Genomic DNA, 11,769 nt, shown 5'->3' with positions numbered 1-11,769 from the left:
AAGTCAAGTTAAGTCACCTTTATTTATATAGCGCTTTTAACAATACAGATTGTGTCAAAGCAACTGAACAGCATTAATTAGGAAAATAGTGTGTCAATAATGCAAAAATGACAATAGTAAACACTAATTTTTCAGTTAAAGGCAGTTCATCATTGAATTCAGTGATGTCATCATCCAGCTCAGTTCAGTTTAAATAGTATCTTTGCAATCATTTGCAATCAAGTCAACGATATCGCTGGAAATGAAGTGTCCCCAACTAAGCAAGCCAGAGGCGACAGCGGCAAGGAACCAAAACTCCATCGGTGACAGAATGGAGAAAAAACCTTGGGAGAAACCAGGCTCAGTCGGGGGGCTAGTTCTCCTCTGACCAGACAAAACCAGCAGTTCAATTTCAGGCTAGCAAAGTCACATTTTGCAGAGGAATCATCTGGTTCCTGTGGTCTTGTCCTGGTGGTCGTCTGAGACAAGGTCTTTACAGGGGATCTGTATCTGGGGCTCATCTAGTTGTCCTGGTCTCCGCTGTCTTTCAGGGCTGTAGTGGTCCTTTCTAGGTGCTGATCCACCATCTGGTCTGAATATGTACTGGATCCGGGTGACTGCAGTGACCATCTGATCTGGATACAGACTGGATCTGGTGGCTACGGTGACCTCAGAATAAGAAGGAAACAGACTAATATTAGCGTAGGTGCCATTCTTCTAACGATGTAGCAAGTACATCGGGTGTTATGGGAAGTGTTCCCGGTTCTGGTTGACCTAATTAATGCAGCCTAAAAAAATCCTTTAACGGATTTGAATATTAGAAATGTGTTAGTGTGTTATGTGTAAGCCAGGTTAAAGAGATGGGTCTTTAATCTAGATTTAAACTGACAGAGTGTGTCTGCCTCCCGAACAATGTTAGGTAGGTTATTCCAGAGTTTGGGCGCTAAATAGGAAAAGGATCTTCCGCCCGCAGTTGATTTTAATATTCTAGGTATTATCAAATTGCTAGAGTTTTGAGATCGCAGCGGACATGAAGGACTATAATGTGATTTGAACTCACTCAAGTACTGAGGTGCTAAACCATTCAGGGCTTTATAAGTAATTAGCAAGATTTTAAAATGTATACGATGTTTAATAGGGAGCCAGTGCAGAGTTGTCAGGACCGGGCTAATATGCTCGTACTTCCTGGTTCTAGTAAGAACTCTAGCTGCTGCATTTTGGACCGTTATTAAGCACGCAGAGCAACCACCCAATAAAGTATTACAATAATCTAACCTTGAAGTCATGAATTAATGTATCTGCATTTGACATTGAGAGCATAGGTCATAATTTAGATATATTTTTAATATGAAAAAATGCGGTTTTATAAATGCTAGAAACATATGGAGCTTATAATATGACAAAACTAATTGAATTTGTATTGTGTAAATTTGAATTATTGACAAGTGCCATTTAACCAAACTGAATATTATGTGGCATTTAACATAGTTCTGAATTTGATTTTTTTTTACTTGAATATTAAACATTTGAAATTTAACACAACTGAATATTATAGACATGTATTTTCAAACAGCATTTTTTTTTTTTTTTTCTGAAATCTTAGACTGGAAAAATCCAGTTTTTAAAAATACAGCTTCAAGTTTTCAAGATGAAGAGGAAATTCGGAACATCAAATTAAATATTCTAAAATTCAATATGCAGAAATTCAGATCGTAGAGAAAGTATGTCAGAGGTAATCCACAGGGAAGAGTAGATGATCTCCGAAAAGTCAAACGAAGCCTTTTGGCCAATTAGTAGTTTTCTGACGTGAGCGTGCGGTTCAAGATCTACCTGATCATGAATCGCCCAGAGGTAGCCTAACATTTATGGTTTATGTACTTATATGTTAGCGGTCTCTGATGTTTGTTTTAAAGTATATTTGGTGTGAAAGTGATTAGCATGCCACCATGTCTACACAGGACGCTAGCGAAAGCAAAAAAGGCAGTAGAACCCATTGATTATAATCAGTGATATTTCCTACACTGGATGCAGCGCGGCGCAACACTATACACGCGACTGCTTGAAGCGACAAAGTGCCCCTTGCAAAGAGCTTGGACTATGTCAGGAATAACGGGGAATCCGTTTGCTGTTGGGAATTTTGCATTCAGTGTAGACAGTATTGATTATATTAAATAGGTTCGTTTTGTCGCGATGCGTCTCACTGCTCGCGTCCGGTCTAGACATGGTGTAAGTGTCATACATAAGTCTGTTATTAATGCAATTCTGCTTCATTCATTCCATGAGCGGAATCCATGCTGATGTTTGTAAACTGTGTTTTGAGCTGAAGGCCTTGTGCATAAACATACGATTACAGTATATCCCTTAATTTCCGCTCAATTTAATACACATTAAACTAATATATATATATATATCATGAATCGCCCATATATATATATATATATATATGCATAGGATAGGATTGTAGTTTCACACAGTGTGCCTCTGTAGTCTTGTAGTCCTCTGCAACAGCATCCAGAATAGATTATTTTTTATATGAATAATAATAATCGCTATATAGGCTCATTTCAGGTGTTTAGGAGTATGGGAGTATTATCACGCTTACTGTATGACATGGATCAATCCCTTATTTTTTCCTGCGGAAAGAACTTAATATAAACGTGTGACTAGTTGACTAAAAAAAAATCTTTAGTCGGGGACAGGCTTAGCACAAGGAACCGATCCATTTTTAAAATAAAATGCTTTACGAATGACTGCAAATCACGTCACGTATTGCATTGCACGAGTTATCCATGTGAGTCAAATGTTTTTATTTTATTTAATCTTTTTTATGTATGGGGGTGCTAGTCCCTAGCGCCGCCCAGTAAAGACTATTATAGTGACATACAGGAGTCATACACTAGGCATGTGTCCGTTATTATTAATGCGCAAACAAACCGTGTATGTGCGCTCATGGTGCACGGATCACTATAACATCATATTTCTGCTTGAACACAGTCCTGTATATTCATGTAGTTGTCACAATTAATGTACAGCAAGTGTTTTATAACGGATGTTCAAATTCGCTTATTCTGACAGAGGAACTATTCAATGATGACATCGACCCGCCTTACAATCGCCAAGTCTCCACACATTAAGAATGGTTTCATTTTTCATTTGTACTTTGGTGTGATAAGTTACTCAGCATGGATCTGTGTATGCAGTCCTTTGGCGTCTCTCTGTGGTCTTGTTTCTTATGGCAGGTTGACTTGTGCTTATTTGTTAAAGTCCGACGGGACTCGGGCAGAAATCATGTTCATGGCCACAGATGTCGCAACTTTGAGTTCAGCTCATGAAAAATGGCGGCAAAAACAAAAGTGTTGTGTTTATAATTTTGTTCAGTGTAGGTTATGATCTTTGATCATATCACTTCCAAAAAGCGCTTTTGTAGAAAGGGATCTAATATTCATTAAGACAAGCTTTATCATTTGTTTATCTGTATTATATCTTTTTTTTTATTTGTTGAACATCAATTAAATTTTACCCTTAAATCTGTTTGGACATTTTTTGTATTTGCTAATTCAGGGAACAGACAGTCTCTATAGTATGATATCTAGGTGAAGGAGTCTCTATGTGCTGAGAATTAACTGACTTCTGTGATGTGAGTTGGCTGGCAGACAGTCAGTTTAGCCAGTCTGTCTGCTTCCTGACCTGAACCCCAGTTAATCAAGTGCAAACGTTGTGCCATATTTCTAGAGAGAATAGCGGCACCACCCCTGGAGGGATGAAGACCATGTCCTTTCAACAGGTCAGTTCTGCCCCAAAAACTCATCCAATTGTCTATGAAACCTATGCTATTCTGCGGGCACCACTTAGACATCCAGCCATTGAGTGACGACAGTCTTCTGTGTATCTCATTACCACGGTAAGCAGGGAGGGGACCAGAGCATATTACAGTGTCTGACATCATACTTGCAAGTTCACACACCTCTTTAATATTATTTTTATGATCTCTGACTGGCAAAGTCGAACATCATTACTGCCGAAGTGAATAACAATCTTACTGAATTTACATTTAGCATTAGCCAGCACTTTTATATTTGACAAGATATCAGGCGCTCTGGCTTCCAGTGAACATTGGACTATGGTGGCTGGTGTCTCTATTTTCACATTCCGTACAATAGAATCACCAATAACTATGGCGATTTCATCAGGTTTCTCAGTGTGTGCTTCACTGAGTGGGGAGAAACTGTTTAATGTTTTGATCAGAATGGAAGAGTGGTGTTTTGTCCTGCGACTATGCCGCCACACACAGTCACCCAATCGCGCTGCTGCGGGGGCTCTGCAACCGGAACTGACTTATGTACAGGACTCGCTAAGCTAGTTGAATCCAAAGACGTATCTAAGACCTTCACATTCTTACTATCCTGCATTAAAGTTTGGATGCATGTCTCTAGTTCTGAAATCTTCTCTGTCAGCCTAACTATTTCCCTGCATTTATCACATGTGAATCCCTTGCCGCTGACAGAGAAAGCTACACTATACATGTGGCAAGCAGTGCAAGTGGCAATAACAGGAGAAGAAGTCATTACTCACCATGATTGCTGAATGATTCCGACTTACCACAGTTGTTTAATGAACTTGTGATAAATAGAGCGAGAGATAAAAGACTAACAAGCTAACAGGCTAATTGAATGCTAACACACTGCGCAAGCAGTTTAGATTAAAAAGTGAATGGTTTCAAATTAGTTTGATAGATAATATCAGAAATATGGTAAGAATTAAGTTCTATTTTAGCAGGTTAAACAACAAAGAGTGATAGTAAGAAGTAAGAGATTCCAACAGAATAACCAAGCTACACGGACCATGTGCAGAGGTCTGATTGCACATGTTGGAAGTCCAGCCAGAAGAGCATTACCATAGTCCAGCCTAGAAATGACAAGGGCCTGGATGAGAAGCTGTGTTGTATACTCTCTTAGGAAGGGTCTGATCTTGCTGATGTTGTGTATGCGAACCTGCATGATCATGCTGTTTTTGCAATATGATCTTTAAAGATCAGCTGATCATCAAGGATCACCCCAAGATTCCTGTCCGAACACGCTGGGATTATCGTTGAGGAGCCCAGTTGGCTGGTAAACTGGTGCTGTACTGATGGGGTGGCTGGGAAGATGAGAAGTTCCGTCTTTGGCAGGTTGAGCTGCAGGTGATGTTCTTTCCTCCATGCTGAGATGTCCGTCAGACAGTCTGAGATCTGAGTAGGTACCGTTGGATCATCTGGTTGAAATGAGAGGTAGAGCTGCATGTCATCAGCATAGCAATGGTAGAAAAAAACATGTGCCTGAATTGTGGGTCCCAGTGATGTAGTGTATATAGAGAAGAGGAGGGGCTCAAGAACTGATCCTTGAGGAACCCTAGTGACCAGTTGATGTGATTTGGATACCTCTCCTCCGCAAGACACCCTGAAGGACCTACCTGTGAGGTAAGACTCAGACCAGTGGACTGCAGTTCCAGGGATGCCCAGCGATGAGCGGGTGGACAGAAGGATTCGATGATTAACAGTGTTGAATGCAGCAGATGGATCTAGCAGAATGAGAACTGAAAATTTGGACTCAGCTCTTGCACTCCATAGCACTTCAGTGACTAACAGCAATGTGGTTTCAGTTGAATGGCCACTTTTAAATCCAGTTTGGTTATTGTCCAGCTGGTTGTTCTGTGAGAGAAAGGAAGACACTTGGTTGAACACAACGCATTTAAGTGATTTTGCTATGAATGGGAGGAGAGACACGGGCCTGTAGCTTTCAACAATTGAGGTGTCTAGAGTAGGTTTTTTAAGCAGTGGGGTTACCCGAGCCTGCTTGAATGCGGTGGGAAAAATGCCTGTGAGAAGAGATGTGTTGATGATGTGTGTGAGTGAAGGCAGAAGTGCAGGGGAAATAGCTTGTAGGAGATGTGAGGAGATTGGGTCTAGAGGACAGGTGGTAGGGTGGCTGGAGAGAATAATTTTAGAGACTTCATCTTCTGTAAGAGGAGAGAAGGAGGAGAGAAGATGGTCAGCTGTGTGAGTGTTTGCTGTGAGTTCCTGGGTTATTGGAGCCATGAACTGACTGCTGATGGATGTGGTTTTGTTTGTGAAGTAATTAGCAAAATTGTCAGCAAATAAAGAGGTGGTGGGAGGTGACCAAGGGGGACAAAGGAACTGAATGTTTTGAAGAGTGTGCGTGTGTCTGATGCACTGTTGATCTTGTTATGTAAGAAGGTAGTTTTGGCAGCATAAGCGTTGGTGGAAAATAAAGATAGCAGTGACTGATACCTGCTGAATCTTTTGCTTTGCCCCATTTTCTCTCCACTGCCCTTAGTTTAGTTCGCTGCTCACAGAGGACATCAGTTAACCAGGGATTGGAGGGAGTAGCATGTGCTGGTCTGGAGGAAATAGGACAGATATTGTCTAGGCAGATAGTTAGGGTAGAAAATAAGGTATCTGGCACAATTCACATCTAATGATGAGAAATGTGTGGGGGTGGGAAGAGAGGTCAATACCACAGAGTAAAGTCCAGAAGGAGAAAGAGACGTTAGATTTTGTCTTAATGAAACTGGCAGAGGGATTGGTGGTGCAGAAGAAGGTAGATGTAGATTAAAAGTAATAATGAAATTATCCGAGACATGAAAGGGTTTGACCAAGATGTTATCTGTGATACAATTGCGTGTAAAGATGAGGTCGAGCTGGTTACCTGATTATGGGTACCTGTGGTGGGCTGAAAGAGGCTAGGAGAGAGTGGAAGTCAGTAGCATGTAGATTCTAAAGGTGGATGCTGAGGTCACCAAAAGTACTAGAAGGCTGCCATCATCAGGGAATGAGGACAGCAGCATGTCCAGTTCTTATGGAAAGTTGCCTAGCTTACCTGGAGAGTGATAAATAACTACTATGTGGATTTTTACAGGGAGTGTGACTGTAACGGCATGAAATTCAAAGGAAGTATTGTTAAAGTTATAAGAGAATGTAAGGTATTTCCAGCTTTTGGAAATGAGGAGATTAGTACCCCAACCTCATCCAACCTGACAGGGGGTGTGGGTGAAAGCTGTGCCTTCATGTTTAATCCAGGTCTCAGTCAAGCCCAAGAGACGTAGAGCTGACTGAGTAGCAAAGGCTGGAATAAAGTCAGCTTTGATTACAGCTGACTGACAATTCCAGAGGCCCATAGGAAAAGAAAGGGGTGGAATAGAAGAAGTGTGGATAGGATGCAGGTTAGCATGATTGTGCCGTCTCCTGCTTGTTGTGTAAGAGTGTTTCCGCTGAGGGACAACAGGAATATAATGGAAGCACATGTTTAAAGTGGTGGAGAGAGGAAAGGAAGGGAAGTAGAATAAGGGAAAGATACTACTGTGCCTTGTCGGTGTCGTTGCTCGGTTGAGTCACACAGGTAGAGACGCAGGTCTCAGCAAAGCCTATAGCATGCAAATGGCTTGAAATCGCAACTATTGGGGTACAGTTTTCCACTTAAGCACAAATTAACAAGTAGCAAAAAGTATTTTTGTAGATTCTAATTACAGCTTACAGCAAACAACATGCACAATCAGCAATTTAAAAAATTCAAAATTTTTAAATAAAATAAGCAGTAAATGAATTAATCCTCCCTACTAGCAGATATTTATTATAAATAACAGCAACAGAAAACTCGTATTAAGCAAAACACTTATGTGCTCTTGCCGTGTCCACCGACAAATCACTTTTCTCCTAATGTTGGATTTGCCCATTAATATGAACAACCACCCGCAGATGGATGTTCACTCTGATGTTTAACTAGTAATTCTGTCGGTCTTCTTCGGCCTTCTACTCAGCTGCCCCTCCGCAGTCCCCAGGAATCACTGGCACAACCACAGTGCCCTAGCTAGCTACATCCACTGTAGACTTTAGAGTCATTGCCACAGTCTCAGCCTTTTGACCCATTGGCTCCACCATGGCATGTCATCGCTCCACTGGGGTCCCTCGTCTGCTTTGGTCCACCACAGACTTACAGGTCTGTGGCTATGCCTCAGCTGCACACTGTGTAGGAACTGAGCCACGCAGACACCAATGGTTGAATCAACAGATGACTTGATCAGAATCAGTTGATAAGAATTGCTTTGATCAGGAGAGCCAAAATCCAAAGCAACACTTTACGACCCCAACCCAGGTCATGTGACACCATCTGGACTGAGAATGACAAACTTCCCCCACAGGTTAATTAACCTCAAACAAAGAAACCCTTTCAACTCAAGGAATAACCGGTCAAATTTATGTTGTTTCAAACCAAGAACAAATGGTCAAAAGCACAGAAATGCATGAGCTAAACACCTGGTGAGTCTTCCCCACTCAAGACAAAGAGTTTGCCTTAAAGGACCATATCCTCTCTAAACCCAGAAACTCATAATATTAAAATGCATCAGATCATCCTCAAAACGATGATAAAGGGCTTATAATCAACTGTCATTTCATTGCATAACTCAATATCATGTCTGAAACCCATATGTGTGAACATTAGGCTTTGATCATGCATTACGCATGAAATTATTACTAACTATTGAATGGTTTATCGCAAGTCTATCTTGTTTGGTATGACTGAGTGAATCTCTTTCTCTTCCTTCCATTTCTTTAATCATGATGTTAATTAAAACCTGTGTAAAATGCATCACATCCACATGATTAAATTCATGTTTAAATTGTACCCAGGTAAGAGCAGGGAAATTGGAGCCCACGTGACTAAAAGATAACATGCTGATTTACAGTAATGGGAGGAGAAACAGTCACCCCCTGAACCGAAGACAATACCTGACTGTTCAGAGCTCCACTTGGGGCCAGAACAATCAGCTGGGTTTAAAACCCAATACCCAGAAGAGAAGATACAGACAGAGAACCAGATCCAGACCGAGACTCAGTCTCGGGCTCAGACTCTCCCAGCTTAGGATGGGTTAAGACCGGACAACATCCCATATCACTTCTTTCTTTTCTTTAGTTTCTTCCTTTTCTTTCCGTCGAGAGTCCCGTTTAAGTTAATCTTCACCACTAAGCTGCAGTCTATACAACTACAGCCTCAAACTTGAACTGACCACGAGACTCCGCTCCACTGGCCAACACCACAACCTGATCGGCCTCCCAAGATGTCACTCCAGCGACGAACAGACCACCAGTGAACCCACGTGGGAACCCCGTCAATAACAGACACCACAGAAGGAATCCCCATTCAAAGAGACGCAACAAACGCAAGTAATGCCTCTCATTCTGAACTGGTGCATAGCTATGAAATTTAATAACCCTGCCTAAGAAACGATAGAAGGGTTGAATTAATGATTGATGGTTTACTCAGTTAGGTCTTACAAAACTTGGGATTACATCATTTCACTCTCTTAAACTCTTTCTTCCTCACTTTCTTCCTTTCTGCAACTCGTGTGAATGTGTGTGTGTGTGCGTGTGTTTGTGCTAGCTTTATGCGTTAGATTAGTCAGTAGTGCGTAAGAAGTGTCTTGTGTTATGTTTATCAATTTATTGCCTTAATCTGCCGATCTTGTTACCGTGCTAAGAATAGCGTTTTCACTATATGTCGGATATTGGTATCTATTGCAGAGCCGACAGTTACGGACCGTTCAAATGAGCGCTGGACGATTCATTTGCTCGATCGTAAAGAGTCGATTCTTTCAAATTCCCCTTTAAATTCATTAATAATTCCCTTTGAGCTAATTTGATTTGTTTACCCCTACAACTGATTCAGCTCCACTGGTTTCCTCCATTACTCTGGCTATGTCTAGGTCTTCCGAGCCCCCATCTCCACCTCAGTCCCAATCCTTTGGTTCCGTCTGAAGAATCCCCCTAGCTCAATTCTTTGTCCGTTTTCAGTGTATAGGTTGGTTTACTTATTTATTTACTTATTACTTCTGCTTTGGTCCTGTGGTTTTTCTATACTCCAGAGTGTTTTTTTTTAGTCCATTATGACTGATGTCGTTAGATCCTCACCACAACTCTCTCCTTTTGCCTGTACCAAGCTGTGACCATGCAAGCCTTTTAAAGCTAGTTAAACAAGTTCAAGTTCAAGTTAAATTTTATTAGTCACATACACAATCATACACAGTACGACATGTAGTGAAATGCTTGGTACGACTCTCCACACAGAATGCAATAGACTATATATTAAAATAGAAATATTATAGAAGTAGTAATACGAAGAGAAAGAAAAACTGTATCCTAAGAAATAAGTTAAATAGTGAATAGAATTACAGTTACTATAAGAATAAATTAAACTAAGAAATACAACAATAAAGAATATAAATAAGAGAAGAATATACAGATTATTACAATTTACAGAAAATAATAATAATAATTGAATCAAGTAAAAAGATAGAGAATATATATGTACAAAAGATGTGAATGAGTACATCTCTGTGTACAGAGATGGTAGCAGCAACAATCTGACAGTATGTGTACGTGCAGTAAAGTGCAATTATGCTTGTGCAGTCTGTAATAATAAAAGGAGTATAATGTTAATATGGTGTTGTATAATGCAACTAAATCTTGTTGGCATTGTCGGCATTGTCCTGGTTCAGGACACAGATAGCCTGTGCAAAGAAGCTTTTCCTCATTTTCCTCATTGGTACTCATAAACTGGGTATGGATGATAGACTCACTATCATTTGTAAATTCAACATAATTTTTTCCATCAGTGTCTTTGTAAATGTGAACAGCAATGCAGATCAGTTCACTACAATTAGATTTTAAAAATATATTTTACCTTGACACATGTCATCATTCATCCTGTGGATCATCCCGGCTGGACAAACACACATGAAGGTGCCAATTAAATTGTTACACTCCATTCCTCTGGAGTCACAGTTATGAAGATCATTTGCACACTCGTCTACATCTGAACACAAGCAAGCTCAATGTCATCAAGAATGCTTTTTTAAAAATGCACATTAATACACATATGCATTTGTATTAATCTTGTATACTACGATCGCTTAGGGTTGGAAAGTTTCACACCAAACTCATTGATTACTGATAATAAGTTGTACCCTGACACATGTGTCCATCCTCTCGCAGAGTGTAACCAGATGGACAGCTGCATTCATACGCCCCCAAAGTGTTAATGCAGCGAAACACACAGAGCAGAGGATTCTGACTGCACTCGTTCACATCTGGACAATCAGTAATGACACACAATCAGTCAAAGACAGACATAACAACACATCCTGTATGAAAGGTCCCTCAGTCTATATCTCAGATATAATAACAGACTGAATAATCTGTTTTAGTCAGGATTACTGTATGCAATAATAATTATATATGGACTTCTAAGCAAATGTTTAACTATTCGGTGATTTACTCATTAGCTACAATAATGCCATGCATTTGAATTATCCTCAATTGGGGGGTTGTCATAGCAAATACTGATACTTAATTTGATTAATTAATTTGAATATAATGTAATTAATATGGGTAAATCAATTGGTAGCTATGTCGGTCCCACTTTATATTAATCAGCCTTAACTACTATGTACTTACATTTAAATTAAAGAGGTCATATGATGCTTTTTTAAAGATCATTATTTTGTGTATTTGGTGTAACAGAATATATTGACATGCTTTAATGTTCAAAAAACACATTATTTTTCAAATACTGTACATTATTGTAGGTCCTCTATGCCCCGCCTCTCTCAAACGCTTCGTTTTCTACAAAGTCCCTCCTTCAGACAAGTGCAGTCTGCTCTGATTGGCCAGCTGAACCAGTGCATTGTGATTGGCCGAACACAGCAAGCACTCGTCGGAAATGTAACGCCCATTACCAT

The 11,769-nt window shown here is 40.2% G+C and overlaps 1 protein-coding gene across 1 annotated transcript in view; it reads right to left on the bottom strand.

The window, feature by feature from the left end:
* LOC107705843 (fibrillin-2-like) overlaps positions 1 to 11,769 on the bottom strand; it is a 154,781-nt gene that overhangs the window by 24,975 nt on the left and 118,037 nt on the right. Inside the window, exons 49-50 of the mRNA XM_016509340.1 lie at positions 10,996 to 11,118; positions 10,713 to 10,844 (exon numbers count right to left, since the gene is read on the bottom strand). Of these exons, the coding sequence (XP_016364826.1) occupies positions 10,713 to 10,844; positions 10,996 to 11,118 (255 nt within the window). The remainder of the gene's footprint in view (positions 1 to 10,712; positions 10,845 to 10,995; positions 11,119 to 11,769) is intronic.

This window comes from Sinocyclocheilus rhinocerous, unplaced genomic scaffold (genome assembly GCF_001515625.1).
Source record: "Sinocyclocheilus rhinocerous isolate Xijiao unplaced genomic scaffold, SAMN03320098_v1.1 scaffold924, whole genome shotgun sequence".
Classification (NCBI taxonomy): Eukaryota; Metazoa; Chordata; class Actinopteri; order Cypriniformes; family Cyprinidae; genus Sinocyclocheilus; species Sinocyclocheilus rhinocerous.
The sequence above is the reverse complement of the archived record's forward strand: the minus strand, read 5'-3'. Positions and strand labels throughout refer to the sequence as shown.